The sequence below is a fragment of the Leptodactylus fuscus genome, chromosome 2 (genome assembly GCF_031893055.1).
Source record: "Leptodactylus fuscus isolate aLepFus1 chromosome 2, aLepFus1.hap2, whole genome shotgun sequence".
Lineage (NCBI taxonomy): Eukaryota > Metazoa > Chordata > Amphibia > Anura > Leptodactylidae > Leptodactylus > Leptodactylus fuscus.
In genome coordinates, this window is record NC_134266.1 from 276,387,600 (window position 1) to 276,409,615 (window position 22,016).

General features: G+C 36.6%; 1 protein-coding gene across 2 annotated transcripts in view; it reads left to right on the plus strand.

Annotated features, from left to right (window-relative positions):
- Positions 1 to 22,016, plus strand: part of SLCO2B1 (solute carrier organic anion transporter family member 2B1) — a 59,796-nt gene that overhangs the window by 32,958 nt on the left and 4,822 nt on the right. For both annotated transcript variants that reach the window (XM_075263016.1, XM_075263014.1), the window contains 3 exons: positions 3,371 to 3,540; positions 10,484 to 10,548; positions 12,728 to 12,848. In XM_075263016.1, coding sequence (XP_075119117.1) covers positions 3,371 to 3,540; positions 10,484 to 10,548; positions 12,728 to 12,848 — 356 coding nt within the window. The remainder of the gene's footprint in view (positions 1 to 3,370; positions 3,541 to 10,483; positions 10,549 to 12,727; positions 12,849 to 22,016) is intronic.

Here is a 22,016-nt window from a genome sequence, read left to right on the forward strand (position 1 = left end):
TCAGCCATGTCAGGAGAGGAGAGGCCGACTGTAGGACAGGGGAATACAATCTATTACTATCTGTTATCAGCCATGTCAGGAGAGGAGAGGCCGACTGTAGGACAAGAGAATACAATCTATTACGGTCTGTTATCAGCCATGTCAGGAGAGGAGAGGCCGACTGTAGGACAGGGGAATACAATCTATTACGGTCTGTTATCAGCCATGTCAGGAGAGGAGAGGCTGACTGTAGGACAGGAGAATACAATCTATTACTATCTGTTATCAGCCATGTCAGGAGAGGAGAGGCCGACTGTAGGACAGGGGAATACAATCTATTACTATCTGTTATCAGCCATGTCAGGAGGGGAGAGGCCGACTGTAGGACAGGGGAATACAATATATTACTATCTGTTATCAGCCATGTCAGGAGAGGCCGACTGTAGGACAGGGGAATACAATCTATTACTGTCTGTTATCAGCCATGTCAGGAGAGGCCAACTGTAGGACAGGGGAATACAATCTATTACTATCTGTTATCAGCCATGTCAGGAGGGGAGAGGCCGACTGTAGGACAGGGGAATACAATCTATTACTATCTGTTATCAGCCATGTCAGGAGAGGAGAGGCCGACTGTAGGACAGGGGAATACAATCTATTACTATCTGTTATCAGCCATGTCAGGAGAGGCCGACTGTAGGACAGGGGAATACAATCTATTACTATCTGTTATCAGCCATGTCAGGAGAGGCCGACTGTAGGACAGGAGAATACAATCTATTACTATCTGTTATCAGCCATGTCAGGAGAGGCCGACTGTAGGACAGGGGAATACAATCTATTACTATCTGTTATCAGCCATGTCAGGAGAGGCCGACTGTAGGACAGGGGAATACAATCTATTACTATCTGTTATCAGCCATGTCAGGAGAGGTCGACTGTAGGAAAGGAGAATACAATCTATTACTATCTGTTATCAGCCATGTCAGGAGGGGAGAGGCCGACTGTAGGACAGGGGAATACAATCTATTACTATCTGTTATCAGCCATGTCAGGAGAGGAGAGGCCGACTGTAGGACAGGAGAATACAATCTATTACTATCTGTTATCAGCCATGTCAGGAGAGGAGAGGCCGACTGTAGGACAGGAGAATACAATCTATTACTATCTGTTATCAGCCATGTCAGGAGAGGAGAGGCCGACTGTAGGACAGGGGAATACAATCTATTACTATCTGTTATCAGCCATGTCAGGAGAGGAGAGGCCGACTGTAGGACAGGGGAATACAATCTATTACTATCTGTTATCAGCCATGTCAGGAGAGGAGAGGCCGACTGTAGGACAGGAGAATACAATCTATTACTATCTGTTATCAGCCATGTCAGGAGAGGAGAGGCTGACTGTAGGACAGGGGAATACAATCTATTACTATCTGTTATCAGCCATGTCAGGAGAGGAGAGGCCGACTGTAGGACAGGAGAATACAATCTATTACTATCTGTTATCAGCCATGTCAGGAGAGGCCGACTGTAGGACAGGAGAATACAATCTATTACGGTCTGTTATCAGCCATGTCAGGAGAGGAGAGGCCGACTGTAGGACAGGGGAATACAATCTATTACTATCTGTTATCAGCCATGTCAGGAGAGGAGAGGCCAACTGTAGGACAGGGGAATACAATCTATTACTATCTGTTATCAGCCATGTCAGGAGAGGCCGACTGTAGGACAGGAGAATACAATCTATTACTATCTGTTATCAGCCATGTCAGGAGGGGAGAGGCGGACTGTAGGACAGGGGAATACAATCTATTACTATCTGTTATCAGCCATGTCAAGAGGGGAGAGGCCGACTGTAGGACAGGGGAATACAATCTATTACTATCTGTTATCAGCCATGTCAGGAGGGGAGAGGCCGACTGTAGGACAGGGGAATACAATCTATTACTATCTGTTATCAGCCATGTCAGGAGAGGTGAGGCCGACTGTAGGACAGGGGAATACAATCTATTACTATCTGTTATCAGCCATGTCAGGAGAGGAGAGGCCGACTGTAGGACAGGAGAATACAATCTATTACTATCTGTTATCAGCCATGTCAGGAGAGGAGAGGCCGACTGTAGGACAGGGGAATACAATCTATTACTATCTGTTATCAGCCATGTCAGGAGAGGCCGACTGTAGGACAGGGGAATACAATCTATTACTATCTGTTATCAGCCATGTCAGGAGAGGCCGACTGTAGGACAGGAGAATACAATCTATTACTATCTGTTATCAGCCATGTCAGGAGAGGCCGACTGTAGGACAGGGGAATACAATCTATTACTATCTGTTATCAGCCATGTCAGGAGAGGCCGACTGTAGGAAAGGGGAATACAATCTATTACTATCTGTTATCAGCCATGTCAGGAGGGGAGAGGCCGACTGTAGGACAGGGGAATACAATCTATTACTATCTGTTATCAGCCATGTCAAGAGGGGAGAGGCCGACTGTAGGACAGGGGAATACAATCTATTACTATCTGTTATCAGCCATGTCAGGAGGGGAGAGGCCGACTGTAGGACAGGGGAATACAATCTATTACTATCTGTTATCAGCCATGTCAGGAGAGGTGAGGCCGACTGTAGGACATGTATAATCTATATCTACTCCAGAGACATTTAGGCCATGTATTTTAATCTGGCACTTTTAGTTGAATACAGTGGACCCCATTATATATTTCTCAGTATGTGTCTGCTATCTTAGCGGTCCATTGTTCTGGTTCTCTGTCTCCCCAGTGCAGATGAGAATTTCGCCTAATATGTATGAGTCCGCACTAGTTTCTCTCCAGTTATTACACCGGTACGCATTAGCTATGTTACAATGATATACAATGTATCGCAGTCTTCGGCGTAGGCGAGATAGATACAATAATGAATTTAAAATTACCAAAAAAAGCAATTACCCAGAGCGGCCCAAGTCCCATTACTTATAATAATGGCTTCTTGCTGTTTATCAATAAATATAATTTCAATATAAACAGAAGTTGCAGCCGGGCTCGAAACCAGGGTCATATTATAAGCCAATAAAGCCTCATGATAGAGATAGGGGCTATTGTATTGTCTTTTAAAGAGACAATCCATTCCGGAACCACCCCGCTCATTAAACAGTATTGGGGGCCTGGACCATGTTAAAGCCGTCAGCCAGTCTTCTGTACATAAATAGCTCACCGTATACTGAGCAGCCATACTTGTGTCCTATATGACCAGCTGGCACATGATGGTTGTAAAGTGAGCTTGTCACAGAACACTACAAAAATATGTGCAAAAATCAGATGGGAAACAAACTGCACATGGAGTATATACTATATACACTACAATCCTTTCTAATGGTCTTCCCTTTATTACAGAATTACACTGGGTGCCGATGTATAATGTCTCCGGGATCCGGCAGCTCGGCCAGTCCAGGCTCGTGTGGAAGTGACTGTTACCATCTATTCCTGCCCTTCATGGTTCTGTCATTTTTGGCAGTGTCATTGGCCACAACATCCCAGACCCCATCCTTCATACTGATACTTAGGTAAGTAGATAGATACAGTCCTATGAAAAAGTTTGGGCACCCCTATTAATCTTAATCATTTTTTGTTCTAAATATTTTGGTGTTTGCAACAGCCATTTCAGTTTAATATATCTAATAACTGATGGACACAGTAATATTTCAGGATTGAAATGAGGTTTATTGTACTAACAGAAAATGTGCAATATGCATTAAACCAAAATTTGACCGGTGCAAAAGTATGGGCACCCTTATCATTTTATTGATTTGAATTCCCCTAACTACTTTTTACTGACTTACTGAAGCACAAAATTGGTTTTGTAACCTCAGTGAGCTTTGAACTTCATAGCCAGATGTATCCAATCATAAGAAAAGGTATTTAAGGTGGCCAATTGCAAGTTGTTCTACTATTTGAATCTCCTCTGAAGAGTGGCATCATGGGCTACTCAAAACAACTCTCAAATGATCTGAAAACAAAGATTGTTCAACATAGTTGTTCAGGGGAAGGATACAAAACGTTGTCTCAGAGATTTAACCTGTCAGTTTCCACTGTGAGGAACATAGTAAGGAAATGGAAGACCACAGGGACAGTTCTTGTTAAGCCCAGAAGTGGCAGGCCAAGAAAAATATCAAAAAGGCAGAGAAGAAGAATGGTGAGAACAGTCAAGGACAATCCACAGACACCTCCAAAGAGCTGCAGCATCATCTTGCTGCAGATGGTGTCACTGTGCATCGGTCAACTATACAGCGCACTTTGCACAAGGAGAAGCTGTATGGGAGAGTGATGAGAAAGAAGCCGTTTCTGCACGTACGCCACAAATAGAGTTGCCTGAGGTATGAAAAAGCACATTTGGACAAGCCAGCTTCATTTTGGAAACAAAGATTGAGTTGTTTGGTTATAAAAAAAGGCGTTATGCATGGCGTCCAAAAAGAAACAGCATTCCAAGAAAAACATATGCTACCCACTGTAAAATTTGGTGGAGGTTCCATCATGCTTTGGGGCTGTTTGGCCAATGCCGGCACCGGGAATCTTGTTAAAGTTGAGAGTCGCATGGATTCCACTCAGTATCAGCAGATTCTTGAGAATAATGTTCAAGAATCAGTGACGAAGTTGAAGTTACGCCGGGGATGGATATTTCAGCAAGACAATGATCCAAAACACTGCTCCAAATCCTCAGGCATTCATGCAGAGGAACAATTACAATGTTCTGGAATGGCCATCCCAGTCCCCAGACCTGAATATCATTGAACATCTGTGGGATGATTTGAAGCGGGCTGTCCATGCTCGGCGACCATCTAACTTAACGGAACTTGAATTGTTTGTCCAAAATACCTTTATCCAGGATCCAGGAACTGATTAAAAGCTACAGGAAGCGACTAGAGGCTGTTATCTTTGCAAAAGGAGGATCTACTAAATATTAATGTCACTTTTCTGTTGAGGTGCCCAGACTTTTGCACCGGTCAAATTTTGGTTTAATGCATATTGCACATTTTCTGTTAGTACAATAAACCTCATTTCAATCCTGAAATATTACTGTGTCCATCAGTTATTAGATATATCAAACTGAAATGGCTGTTATAAACAACAAAATATTTAGAACTAAAAATGATTAAGATTAATAGGGGTGCCCAAACTTTTTCATAGGACTGTAGATAGATAGATAGATAGATAGATAGATAGATAGATAGATAGATAGATAGATAGATAGATCCTGAGATACATCCTGTATTATACTCCAGAGCTGCGCTCACTATTCTGCTGGTGCAGTCACTGTGTACATACATTACATTACTTATCCTGTATTATACTCCAGAGCTGCGCTCACTATTCTGCTGGTACAGTCACTGTGTACATACATTACATTACTTATCCTGTATTATACTCCAGAGCTGCGCTCACTATTCTGCTGGTACAGTCACTGTGTACATACATTACATTACTTATCCTGTATTATACTCCAGATCTGCACTCACTATTCTGCTGGTACAGTCACTGTGTGCATACATTACATTACTTATCCTGTATTATACTCCAGAGCTGCACTCACTATTCTGCTGGTACAGTCACTGTGTGCATACATTACATTACTTATCCTGTATTATACTCCAGAGCTGCGCTCACTATTCTGGTACAGTCACTGTATACATACATTACATTACTTATCCTGTATTATACCCCAGAGCTGCGCTCATTATACTGCTGGTGCAGTCACTGTGTACATACATTACATTACTTATCCTGTATTATACCCCAGAGCTGCGCTCATTATACTGCTGGTACAGTCACTGTGTACATACATTACATTACTTATCCTGTATTATACTCCAGAGCTGCGCTCACTATTCTGCTGGTACAGTCACTGTGTACATACATTACATTACTTATCCTGTATTATACCCCAGAGCTGCGCTCACTATTCTGCTGGTGCACTCACTGTGTACATACATTACATTACTTATCCTGTATTATACCCCAGAGCTGTGCTCACTATTCTGCTGGTGCAGTCACTGTGTACATACATTACATTACTTATCCTGTATTATACTCCAGAGCTGCCCTCACTATTCTGCTGGAACAGTCACTGTGTACATACATTACATTACTTATCCTGTATTATACTCCAGAGCTGCGCTCACTATTCTTCTGGTACAGTCACTGTGCACATACATTACATTACTTATCTTGTATTATACTCCAGAGCTGCGCTCACTATTCTGGTACAGTCACTGTGTACATACATTACATTACTTATCCTGTATTATACTCCAGAGCTGCGCTCGCTATTCTGCTGGTACAGTCAGTGTGTACATACATTACATTACTTATCCTGTATTATACTCCAGAGCTGCGCTCACTATTCTGCTGGTACAGTCACTGTGTACATACATTACATTACTTATCCTGTATTATACTCCAGAGCTGCGCTCACTATTCTGCTGGTACAGTCAGTGTGTACATACATTACATTACTTATCCTGTATTATACTCCAGAGCTGCGCTCACTATTCTGCTGGTACAGACAGTGTGTACATACATTACATTACTTATCCTGTATTATACTCCAGAGCAGCGCTCACTATTCTGCTGGTACAGTCACTTTGTACATACATTACATTACTTATCCTGTATTATACTCCAGAGCTGCACTCACTATTCTGCTGGTACAGTCACTGTGTACATACATTACATTACTTATCCTGTATTATACTCCAGAGCTGCGCTCACTATTCTGCTGGAACAGTCACTGTGTACATACATTACATTACTTATCCTGTATTATACTCCAGAGCTGCGCTCACTATTCTTCTGGTACAGTCACTGTGTACATACATTACATTACTTATCCTGTATTATACTCCAGAGCTGCGCTCACTATTCTGGTACAGTCACTGTGTACATACATTACATTACTTATCCTGTATTATACTCCAGAGCTGCGCTCACTATTCTGCTGGTACAGTCAGTGTGTACATACATTACATTACTTATCCTGTATTATACTCCAGAGCTGCGCTCACTATTCTGCTGGTACAGTCACTTTGTACATACATTACATTTCTTATCCTGTATTATACTCCAGAGCTGCGCTCACTATTCTGCTGGTACAGTCACTGTGTACATACATTACATTACTTATCCTGTATTATACTCCAGAGCTGCCCTCACTATTCTGCTGGAACAGTCACTGTGTACATACATTACATTACTTATCCTGTATTATACTCCAGAGCTGCCCTCACTATTCTGCTGGTACAGTCACTGTGTACATACATTACATTACTTATCCTGTATTATACTCCAGAGCTGCCCTCACTATTCTGCTGGTACAGTCACTGTGTACATACATTACATTACTTATCCTGTATTATACTCCAGAGCTGCACTCACTATTCTGCTGGTGCAGTCACTGTGTACATACATTACATTACTTATCCTGTATTATACTCCAGAGCTGCGCTCACTATTCTGCTTGTACAGTCACTGTGTACATACATTACATTACTTATCCTGTATTATACTCCAGAGCTGCGCTCACTATTCTGCTGGTACAGACAGTGTGTACATACATTACATTACTTATCCTGTATTATACTCCAGAGCTGCGCTCACTATTCTGCTAGTACAGTCACTTTGTACATACATTACATTACTTATCCTGTATTATACTCCAGAGCTGCACTCACTATTCTGCTGGTGCAGTCACTGTGTACATACATTACATTACTTATCCTGTATTATACTCCAGAGCTGCGCTCACTATTCTGCTGGTACAGTCACTGTGTACATACATTACATTACTTATCCTGTATAATACTCCAGAGCTGCGCTCACTATTCTGCTGGTACAGACAGTGTGTACATACATTACATTACTTATCCTGTATTATACTCCAGAGCTGCGCTCACTATTCTGCTGGTGCAGTCACTGTGTACATACATTACATTACTTATCCTGTATTATACTCCAGAGCTGCGCTCACTATTCTGCTGGTGCAGTCACTGTGTACATACATTACATTACTTATCCTGTATTATACTCCAGAGCTGTGCTCACTATTCTGCTGGTGCAGTCACTGTGCACATACATTACATTACTTATCCTGTATTATACTCCAGAGCTGCGCTCACTATTCTGCTGGTACAGTCACTGTGTACATACATTACATTACTTATCCTGTATTATACTCCAGAGCTGCGCTCACTATTCTGCTGGTACAGTCACTGTGTACATACATTACATCACTTATCCTGTATTATATTCCAGAGCTGCGCTCACTATTCTGCTGGTACAGTCACTGTGTACATACATTACATTACTTATCCTGTATTATACCCCAGAGCTGCGCTCACTATTCTGCTGGTACAGTCACTGTGTACATACATTACATTACTTATCCTGTATTATACCCCAGAGCTGCGCTCACTATTTTGCTGGTGCAGTCACTTTGTACATACATTACATTACTTATCCTGTATTATACTCCAGAGCTGCGCTCACTATTCTGCTGGTGCAGTCACTGTGTACATACATTACTTATCCTGTATTATACTCCAGAGCTGCCCTCATTATTCTGATGGTGCAGTCACTGTGTACATACATTACATTACTTATCCTGTATTATACTCCAGAGCTGCCCTCACTATTCTGCTGGTGCAGTCACTGTGTACATACATTACTTATCCTGTATTATACTCCAGAGCTGCGCTCACTATTCTGCTGGAACAGTCACTGTGTACATACATTACATTACTTATCCTGTATTATACCCCAGAGCTGCGCTCACTATTCTGCTGGTACAGTCACTGTGTACATACATTACATTACTTATCCTGTATTATACCCCAGAGCTGCGCTCACTATTCTGCTGGTACAGTCACTGTGTACATACATTACATTACTTATCCTGTATTATACCCCAGAGCTGCGCTCACTATTTTGCTGGTGCAGTCACTTTGTACATACATTACATTACTTATCCTGTATTATACTCCAGAGCTGCGCTCACTATTCTGCTGGTGCAGTCACTGTGTACATACATTACTTATCCTGTATTATACTCCAGAGCTGCCCTCATTATTCTGATGGTGCAGTCACTGTGTACATACATTACATTACTTATCCTGTATTATACTCCAGAGCTGCGCTCACTATTCTGCTGGTGCAGTCACTGTGTACATACATTACTTATCCTGTATTATACTCCAGAGCTGCGCTCACTATTCTGCTGGAACAGTCACTGTGTACATACATTACATTACTTATCCTGTATTATACCCCAGAGCTGCGCTCACTATTCTGCTGGTACAGTCACTGTGTACATACATTACATTACTTATCCTGTATTATACCCCAGAGCTGCGCTCACTATTCTGCTGGTACAGTCACTGTGTACATACATTACATTACTTATCCTGTATTATACTCCAGAGCTGCCCTCACTATTCTGCAGGTACAATCACTGTGTACATACATTACATTACTTATCCTGTATTATACTCCAGAGCTGCGCTCACTATTCTTCTGGTACAGTCACTGTGCACATACATTACATTACTTATCCTGTATTATACTCCAGAGCTGCGCTCACTATTCTGGTACAGTCACTGTGTACATACATTACATTACTTATCCTGTATTATACTCCAGAGCTGCGCTCACTATTCTGCTGGTACAGTCACTTTGTACATACCGTACATTACATTTCTTATCCTGTATTATACTCCAGAGCTGCGCTCACTATTCTGCTGGTACAGTCACTGTGTACATACATTACATTACTTATCCTGTATTATACTCCAGAGCTGCGCTCACTATTCTGCTGGTACAGTCACTGTGTACATACATTACATTACTTATCCTGTATAATACTCCAGAGCTGCACTCACTATTCTGCTGCTGCAGTCACTGTGTACATACATTACATTACTTATCCTGTATTATACTCCATAGCTGCGCTCACTATTCTGCTGGTACAGTCACTGTGTACATACATTACATTACTTATCCTGTATTATACTCCAGAGCTGCGCTCACTATTCTGCTGGAACAGTCACTGTGTACATACATTACATTACTTATCCTGTATTATACTCCAGAGCTGCGCTCACTATTCTGCTGGTACAGTCACTGTGTACATACATTACATTAATTATCCTGTATTATACTCCAGAGCTGCACTCACTATTCTGCTGGTACAGTCACTGTGTACATACATTACATTACTTATCCTGTATTATACTCCAGAGCTGCGCTCACTATTCTGCTGGAACAGTCACTGTGTACATACATTACATTACTTATCCTGTATTATACTCCAGAGCTGCGCTCACTATTCTGCTGGTACAGTCACTGTGTACATACATTACAGTGTCTTCCGTATTCCTTAATTACTCGGTATATAATCTGCGAATCTACAAGAGATTAAGTTATTTCCACAACTAATTTATTTCCTGTCATATATTCCAGGAGTGTAAACCCAGCAGAAAAGTCCCTGGCAATCGGGATACAGTTCATGCTTCTGCGTATCCTTGGTAAGCAGCCCGGTGTACGTGATGAGATCTCTCCACTCTCGGCTCCATAGATATCACACTAGACAGTTCTCTCCATGTATTAGACTAAACACTCATCGCTCCTGGCACTGTGAGTCTGTCTGAGCCGCCCTTTGTCCATAGTAACTTATAAGGGTCACATAATATTCTGCTCTCCAAAACAGCAAATACTCCAAACCTTATAAAGATGGACTATAGAATGTTTTTGGGGTACTATTGATGTCTCCTTCCATAATAGCCAGTGATTTAGTGTCTCAGTCTTTGCTGTCTAGTGGTTTAGTGTCCAGTCCCTGGTGTCTAGTGGTTTAGTGTCCGATCCCTGGTGTCTAGTGGTTTAGTGTCCGGTCCCTGGTGTCTAGTGGTTTAGTGTCCGGTCCCTGGTGTCTAGTGAATTAGTGTCCGGTCCCTGGTGTCTAGTGGATTAGTGTCCGGTCCCTGGTGTCTAGTGGTTTAGTGTCCGATCCCTGGTGTCTAGTGGTTTAGTGTCCGGTCCCTGGTGTCTAGTGGTTTAGTGTCCAGTCCCTGGTGTCTAGTGGTTTAGTGTCCGGTCCCTGGTGTCTAGTGAATTAGTGTCCGGTCCCTGGTATCTGATGGATTAGTGTCCGGTCCCTGGTGTCTAGTGGTTTAGTGTCCGGTCCCTGGTGTCTAGTGGTTTAGTGTCCGATCCCTGGTGTCTAGTGGTTTATTATCTGGTCCCTGGTGCCTAGTGGTTTAGTGTCCAGTCCCTGGTGTCTAGTGGTTTATTATCCGGTCCCTGGTGTCTAGTGGTTTAGTGTACAATCCCTGGTGTCTAGTGGTTTATTATCCGGTCCCTGGTGTTTAGTGATTTAGTGTCCGGTCCCTGGTGTCTAGTGGTTTAGTGTCCAGTCCCTGGTGTCTAGTGGTTTAGTGTCCAGTCCCTGGTGTCTAGTGGTTTAGTGTCAGGTCCCTGGTGTCTAGTGGTTTAGTGTCCAATCCCTGGTGTCTAGTGGTTTATTATCCGGTCCCTGGTGTTGAGTGATTTAGTGTCCGGTCCCTGGTGTCTAGTGGTTTAGTGTCCAGTCCCTGGTGTCTAGTGGTTTAGTGTCCAGTCCCTGGTGTCTAGTGGTTTATTGTCCGGTCCCTGGTGTCTAGTGGTTTAGTGTCCGATCCCTGGTGTCTAGTGGTTTAGTGTCCGATCCCTGGTGTCTAGTGGTTTAGTGTCCGGTCCCTGGTGTCTAGTGGTTTGGTGTCCGGTCCCTGGTGTCTAGTGGATTAGTGTCCAGTCCCTGGTGTCTAGTGGTTTAGTGTCCAGTCCCTGGTGTCTAGTGGTTTAGTGTCCGGTCCCTGGTGTCTAGTGGTTTAGTGTCCAGTCCCTGGTGTCTAGTGGTTTAGTGTCCGGTCCCTTGTGTCTAGTGGTTTAGTGTCCGGTCCCTGGTGTCTAGTGGTTTAGTGTCCAGTCCCTGGTGTCTAGTGGTTTAGTGTCCGGTCCCTGGTGTCTAATGGTTTAGTGTCCAGTCCCTGGTGTCTAGTGGTTTAGTGTCCGGTCCCTGGTGTCTAGTAGATTAGTGTCCAGTCCCTGGTGTCTAGTGGTTTAGTGTCCAGTCCCTGGTGTCTAGTGGTTTAGTGTCCGGTCCCTGGTGTCTAGTGGTTTAGTGTCCAGTCCCTGGTGTCTAGTGGTTTAGTGTCCGGTCCCTGGTGTCTAGTGAATTAGTGTCCAGTCCCTGGTGTCTAGTGGTTTAGTGTCCGATTCCTGGTGTCTAGTGGATTAGTGTCCGGTCCCTGGTGTCTAGTGGTTTAGTGTCCGATTCCTGGTGTCTAGTACTTTAGTATCTGATCCCTGGTGTCTAGTGGATTAGTGTCCGGTCCCTGGTGTCTAGTAGTTTAGTGTCCGGTCCCTGGTGTCTAGTGGTTTAGTGTCCGTTCCAGCAACTTTGCCAGAAGAAGTAGATAAGGATCTCATTCATCTAGTAAATTACTGAACTGGACATGAAAGATACAAGAAATCCATCAGGTTTGGATTTTTCCCCAAAAAAGTATTGCTGCCGTTGATACTTGTGAGTCAAAACTTGACCAAACTGATTTTTATGATGATGGCGGAGCGACACTGCGATCTTTGCCTCTTTAACAAGTCCTAAGGTCCCATAAAACATATTGTCATTGTCTATTGCTCTGGTTACTGATATTTCACCCCATTTTACAGCCTGGCTACCTGGACCTGTTATGTTTGGCAGTATGATTGACAGCACCTGTATACTATGGGGGAAGAAGTGCGGAGCCAAAGCCGCCTGCCAGTACTATAATAAAGACCTGCTGAGACAACGGTAAGTGACCTGATTACAAGACATGAGGAAAAACTGAGAGAACGGAAGGATTGTATAAATTATTAGACAAAAGTGAAAAGTGTTATTATATAGCAGGGAATCCAAGACAGTCACCCCCTGATATACAATGTATGTGAGCTAAGAACATAAGTGAGAGAAGAAAAGTTATAAATATCATGAAAGCATTAGAGCTAGTATAATACTGCCCCATTTATAAAAATATAACTACTATAATACTGCTCCTATGTACAAGAATATAACTACTATAATACTGCCCTTATGTACAAGAATATAACTACTATAATACTACTCCTATGTACAAGAATATAACTACTATAATACTACCTCCTCTGTACAAGAATATAACTACTATAATACTGCTCCTATGTACAAGAATATAACTACTATAATACTACCTCCTATGTACAAGAATATAACTACTATAATACTACCTCCTATGTACAAGAATATAACTACTATAATACTGCCCTTATGTACAAGAATATAACTACTATAATACTACTCCTATGTACAAGAATATAACTACTATAATACTGCTCCTATGTACAAGAATATAACTACTATAATACTGCTCCTAAGTACAAGAATATAACTACTATAATACTGCTCCTATGTACAAGAATATAACTACTATAATACTAATCCTATGTACATGAATATAACTACTATAATACTACTCCTATGTACAAGAGTATAACTACTATAATACTGCCCCTATGTACAAGAATATAACCACTATAATACTACTCCTATGTACAAGAATATAACTACTATAATACTACTCCTATGTACAAGAATATAACTACTATAATACTACTCCTATGTACAAGAATATAACTACTATAATATTACCCCTATGTACAAGAATATAACTACTATAATACTGCTCCTATGTACAAGAATATAACTACTATAATACTGCTCCTATGTACAAGAATATAACTACTATAATACTACTCCTATGTACAAGAATATAACTACTATAATACTACTCCTATGTACATGAATTTAACTACTATAATACTGCTCCTATGTACAAGAATATAACTACTATAATACTACTCCTATGTACAAGAATATAACTACTATAATACTACTCCTATGTACAAGAATATAACTACTATAATACTGCTCCTATGTACAAGAATATAACTACTATAATACTGCTCCTAAGTACAAGAATATAACTACTATAATACTGCTCCTATGTACAAGAATATAACTACTATAACACTACTCCTATGTACAAGAATATAACTACTATAATACTACTCCTATGTACATGAATTTAACTACTATAATACTGCTCCTATGTACAAGAATATAACTACTATAATACTAATCCTATGTACATGAATATAACTACTATAATACTACTCCTATGTACAAGAGTATAACTACTATAATACTGCCCCTATGTACAAGAATATAACTACTATAATACTACTCCTATGTACAAGAATATAACTACTATAATACTACCCCTATGTACAAGAATATAACTACTATAATACTGCTCCTATGTACAAGAATATAACTACTATAATACTACTCCTATGTACAAGAATATAACTACTCTAACACTACTCCTATGTACAAGAATATAACTACTATAATACTACTCCTATGTACAAGAATATAGCTACTATAATACTACCCCTTATGTACAAGAATATAACTACTATAATACTGCTCCTATGTACAAGAATATAACTACTATAATACTACTCCTATGTACAAGAATATAACTACTATAATACTACCCCTATGTACAAGAATATAACTACTATAATACTGCTCCTATGTACAAGAATATAACTACTATAATACTACTCCTATGTACATGAATTTAACTACTATAATACTGCTCCTATGTACAAGAATATAACTACTATAATACTAATCCTATGTACATGAATATAACTACTATAATACTACTCCTATGTACAAGAATATAGCTACTATAATACTACCCCTTATGTACAAGAATATAACTACTATAATACTGCTCCTATGTACAAGAATATAACTACTATAATGCTACTCCTATGTACAAGAATATAACTACTATAATACTACCCCTATGTACAAGAATATAACTACTATAATACTGCTCCTATGTACAAGAATATAACTACTATAATACTACTCCTATGTACAAGAATATAACTACTATAATACTGCTCCTATGTACAAGAATATAACTACTATAATACTGCTCCTATGTACAAGAATATAACTACTATAATACTGCTCCTAAGTACAAGAATATAACTACTATAATACTACTCCTATGTACAAGAATATAACTACTATAATACTACTCCTATGTACAAGAATATAACTACTATAATACTGCTCCTATGTACAAGAATATAACTACTATAATACTACTCCTATGTACAAGAATATAACTACTATAATACTACTCCTATGTACATGAATTTAACTACTATAATACTGCTCCTATGTACAAGAATATAACTACTATAATACTAATCCTATGTACATGAATATAACTACTATAATACTACTCCTATGTACAAGAGTATAACTACTATAATACTGCCCCTATGTACAAGAATATAACCACTATAATACTACTCCTATGTACAAGAATATAACTACTATAATACTACTCCTATGTACAAGAATATAACTACTATAATACTACCCCTATGTACAAGAATATAACTACTATAATACTGCTCCTATGTACAAGAATATAACTACTATAATGCTACTCCTATGTACATGAATTTAACTACTATAATACTGCTCCTATGTACAAGAATATAACTACTATAATACTACCCCTATGTACAAGAATATAACTACTATAATACTGCTCCTATGTACAAGAATATAACTACTATAATACTACTCCTATGTACATGAATATAACTACTATAATACTGCTCCTATGTACAAGAATATAACTACTATAATACTACTCCTATGTACAAGAATATAACTACTATAATACTACTTCTATGTACAAGAATATAACTACTATAATACTACTTCTATGTACAAGAATATAACTACTATAATACTACCTCCTATGTACAAGAATATAAGTACTATAATACTACTCCTATGTACAAGAATATAACTACTATAATACTACTCCTATGTACAAGAATATAACTACTCTAATACTACTCCTATGTACAAGAATATAACTACTATAATACTGCTCCTATGTACAAGAATATAACTACTCTAATACTGCTTCTATGTACAAGAATATAACTACTATAATACCACTCCTATGTACAAGAATATAACTACTATAATACTGCTCCTATGTACAAGAATATAACTACTATAATACTAATCCTATGTACATGAATATAACTACTATAATACTACTCCTATGTACAAGAATATAACTACTATAATACTGCTCCTATGTACAAGAATATAACTACTATAATACTGCTCCTAAGTACAAGAATATAACTACTATAATACTGCTCCTATGTACAAGAATATAACTACTATAATACCACTCCTATGTACAAGAATATAACTACTATAATACTGCTCCTATGTACAAGAATATAACTACTATAATACTAATCCTATGTACATGAATATAACTACTATAATACTACTCCTATGTACAAGAATATAACTACTATAATACTGCTCCTATGTACAAGAATATAACTACTATAATACTGCTCCTAAGTACAAGAATATAACTACTATAATACTGCTCCTATGTACAAGAATATAACTACTATAATACTACTCCTATGTACAAGAATATAACTACTATAATACTACTCCTATGTACATGAATTTAACTACTATAATACTGCTCCTATGTACAAGAATATAACTACTATAATACTACTCCTATGTACAAGAATATAACTACTATAATACTACTCCTATGTACAAGAATATAACTACTATAATACTGCTCCTATGTACAAGAATATAACTACTATAATACTGCTCCTAAGTACAAGAATATAACTACTATAATACTGCTCCTATGTACAAGAATATAACTACTATAACACTACTCCTATGTACAAGAATATAACTACTATAATACTACTCCTATGTACATGAATTTAACTACTATAATACTGCTCCTATGTACAAGAATATAACTACTATAATACTAATCCTATGTACATGAATATAACTACTATAATACTACTCCTATGTACAAGAGTATAACTACTATAATACTGCCCCTATGTACAAGAATATAACTACTATAATACTACTCCTATGTACAAGAATATAACTACTATAATACTACCCCTATGTACAAGAATATAACTACTATAATACTGCTCCTATGTACAAGAATATAACTACTATAATACTGCTCCTATGTACAAGAATATAACTACTATAATACTACTCCTATGTACAAGAATATAACTACTCTAACACTACTCCTATGTACAAGAATATAACTACTATAATACTACTCCTATGTACAAGAATATAGCTACTATAATACTACCCCTTATGTACAAGAATATAACTACTATAATACTGCTCCTATGTACAAGAATATAACTACTATAATACTACTCCTATGTACAAGAATATAACTACTATAATACTACCCCTATGTACAAGAATATAACTACTATAATACTGCTCCTATGTACAAGAATATAACTACTATAATACTACTCCTATGTACATGAATTTAACTACTATAATACTGCTCCTATGTACAAGAATATAACTACTATAATACTAATCCTATGTACATGAATATAACTACTATAATACTACTCCTATGTACAAGAATATAGCTACTATAATACTACCCCTTATGTACAAGAATATAACTACTATAATACTGCTCCTATGTACAAGAATATAACTACTATAATGCTACTCCTATGTACAAGAATATAACTACTATAATACTACCCCTATGTACAAGAATATAACTACTATAATACTGCTCCTATGTACAAGAATATAACTACTATAATACTACTCCTATGTACAAGAATATAACTACTATAATACTGCTCCTATGTACAAGAATATAACTACTATAATACTGCTCCTATGTACAAGAATATAACTACTATAATACTGCTCCTAAGTACAAGAATATAACTACTATAATACTACTCCTATGTACAAGAATATAACTACTATAATACTACTCCTATGTACAAGAATATAACTACTATAATACTGCTCCTATGTACAAGAATATAACTACTATAATACTACTCCTATGTACAAGAATATAACTACTATAATACTACTCCTATGTACATGAATTTAACTACTATAATACTGCTCCTATGTACAAGAATATAACTACTATAATACTAATCCTATGTACATGAATATAACTACTATAATACTACTCCTATGTACAAGAGTATAACTACTATAATACTGCCCCTATGTACAAGAATATAACCACTATAATACTACTCCTATGTACAAGAATATAACTACTATAATACTACTCCTATGTACAAGAATATAACTACTATAATACTACCCCTATGTACAAGAATATAACTACTATAATACTGCTCCTATGTACAAGAATATAACTACTATAATACTACTCCTATGTACATGAATTTAACTACTATAATACTGCTCCTATGTACAAGAATATAACTACTATAATACTAATCCTATGTACATGAATATAACTACTATAATACTACTCCTATGTACAAGAATATAACTACTATAATACTACTTCTATGTACAAGAATATAACTACTATAATACTACTTCTATGTACAAGAATATAACTACTATAATACTACCTCCTATGTACAAGAATATAAGTACTATAATACTACTCCTATGTACAAGAATATAACTACTATAATACTACTCCTATGTACAAGAATATAACTACTCTAATACTACTCCTATGTACAAGAATATAACTACTATAATACTGCTCCTATGTACAAGAATATAACTACTCTAATACTGCTTCTATGTACAAGAATATAACTACTATAATACCACTCCTATGTACAAGAATATAACTACTATAATACTGCTCCTATGTACAAGAATATAACTACTATAATACTGCTCCTATGTACAAGAATATAACTACTATAATACTACTCCTATGTACATGAATTTAACTACTATAATACTACTCCTATGTACATGAATTTAACTACTATAATACTGCTCCTATGTACAAGAATATAACTACTATAATACTAATCCTATGTACATGAATATAACTACTATAATACTACTCCTATGTACAAGAGTATAACTACTATAATACTGCCCCTATGTACAAGAATATAACCACTATAATACTACTCCTATGTACAAGAATATAACTACTATAATACTACTCCTATGTACAAGAATATAGCTACTATAATACTACCCCTTATGTACAAGAATATAACTACTATAATACTGCTCCTATGTACAAGAATATAACTACTATAATACTACTCCTATGTACAAGAATATAACTACTATAATACTACCCCTATGTACAAGAATATAACTACTATAATACTGCTCCTATGTACAAGAATATAACTACTATAATACTACTCCTATGTACAAGAATATAACTACTATAATATTACCCCTATGTACAAGAATATAACTACTATAATACTGCTCCTATGTACAAGAATATAACTACTATAATACTGCTCCTATGTACAAGAATATAACTACTATAATACTACTCCTATGTACAAGAATATAACTACTATAATACTACTCCTATGTACATGAATTTAACTACTATAATACTGCTCCTATGTACAAGAATATAACTACTATAATACTACTCCTATGTACAAGAATATAACTACTATAATACTACTCCTATGTACAAGAATATAACTACTATAATACTGCTCCTATGTACAAGAATATAACTACTATAATACTGCTCCTAAGTACAAGAATATAACTACTATAATACTGCTCCTATGTACAAGAATATAACTACTATAACACTACTCCTATGTACAAGAATATAACTACTATAATACTACTCCTATGTACATGAATTTAACTACTATAATACTGCTCCTATGTACAAGAATATAACTACTATAATACTAATCCTATGTACATGAATATAACTACTATAATACTACTCCTATGTACAAGAGTATAACTACTATAATACTGCCCCTATGTACAAGAATATAACTACTATAATACTACTCCTATGTACAAGAATATAACTACTATAATACTACCCCTATGTACAAGAATATAACTACTATAATACTGCTCCTATGTACAAGAATATAACTACTATAATACTACTCCTATGTACAAGAATATAACTACTCTAACACTACTCCTATGTACAAGAATATAACTACTATAATACTACTCCTATGTACAAGAATATAGCTACTATAATACTACCCCTTATGTACAAGAATATAACTACTATAATACTGCTCCTATGTACAAGAATATAACTACTATAATACTACTCCTATGTACAAGAATATAACTACTATAATACTACCCCTATGTACAAGAATATAACTACTATAATACTGCTCCTATGTACAAGAATATAACTACTATAATACTACTCCTATGTACATGAATTTAACTACTATAATACTGCTCCTATGTACAAGAATATAACTACTATAATACTAATCCTATGTACATGAATATAACTACTATAATACTACTCCTATGTACAAGAATATAGCTACTATAATACTACCCCTTATGTACAAGAATATAACTACTATAATACTGCTCCTATGTACAAGAATATAACTACTATAATGCTACTCCTATGTACAAGAATATAACTACTATAATACTACCCCTATGTACAAGAATATAACTACTATAATACTGCTCCTATGTACAAGAATATAACTACTATAATACTACTCCTATGTACAAGAATATAACTACTATAATACTGCTCCTATGTACAAGAATATAACTACTATAATACTGCTCCTATGTACAAGAATATAACTACTATAATACTGCTCCTAAGTACAAGAATATAACTACTATAATACTACTCCTATGTACAAGAATATAACTACTATAATACTACTCCTATGTACAAGAATATAACTACTATAATACTGCTCCTATGTACAAGAATATAACTACTATAATACTACTCCTATGTACAAGAATATAACTACTATAATACTACTCCTATGTACATGAATTTAACTACTATAATACTGCTCCTATGTACAAGAATATAACTACTATAATACTAATCCTATGTACATGAATATAACTACTATAATACTACTCCTATGTACAAGAGTATAACTACTATAATACTGCCCCTATGTACAAGAATATAACCACTATAATACTACTCCTATGTACAAGAATATAACTACTATAATACTACTCCTATGTACAAGAATATAACTACTATAATACTACCCCTATGTACAAGAATATAACTACTATAATACTGCTCCTATGTACAAGAATATAACTACTATAATACTACTCCTATGTACATGAATTTAACTACTATAATACTGCTCCTATGTACAAGAATATAACTACTATAATACTAATCCTATGTACATGAATATAACTACTATAATACTACTCCTATGTACAAGAATATAACTACTATAATACTACTTCTATGTACAAGAATATAACTACTATAATACTACTTCTATGTACAAGAATATAACTACTATAATACTACCTCCTATGTACAAGAATATAAGTACTATAATACTACTCCTATGTACAAGAATATAACTACTATAATACTACTCCTATGTACAAGAATATAACTACTCTAATACTACTCCTATGTACAAGAATATAACTACTATAATACTGCTCCTATGTACAAGAATATAACTACTCTAATACTGCTTCTATGTACAAGAATATAACTACTATAATACCACTCCTATGTACAAGAATATAACTACTATAATACTGCTCCTATGTACAAGAATATAACTACTATAATACTGCTCCTATGTACAAGAATATAACTACTATAATACTACTCCTATGTACATGAATTTAACTACTATAATACTACTCCTATGTACATGAATTTAACTACTATAATACTGCTCCTATGTACAAGAATATAACTACTATAATACTAATCCTATGTACATGAATATAACTACT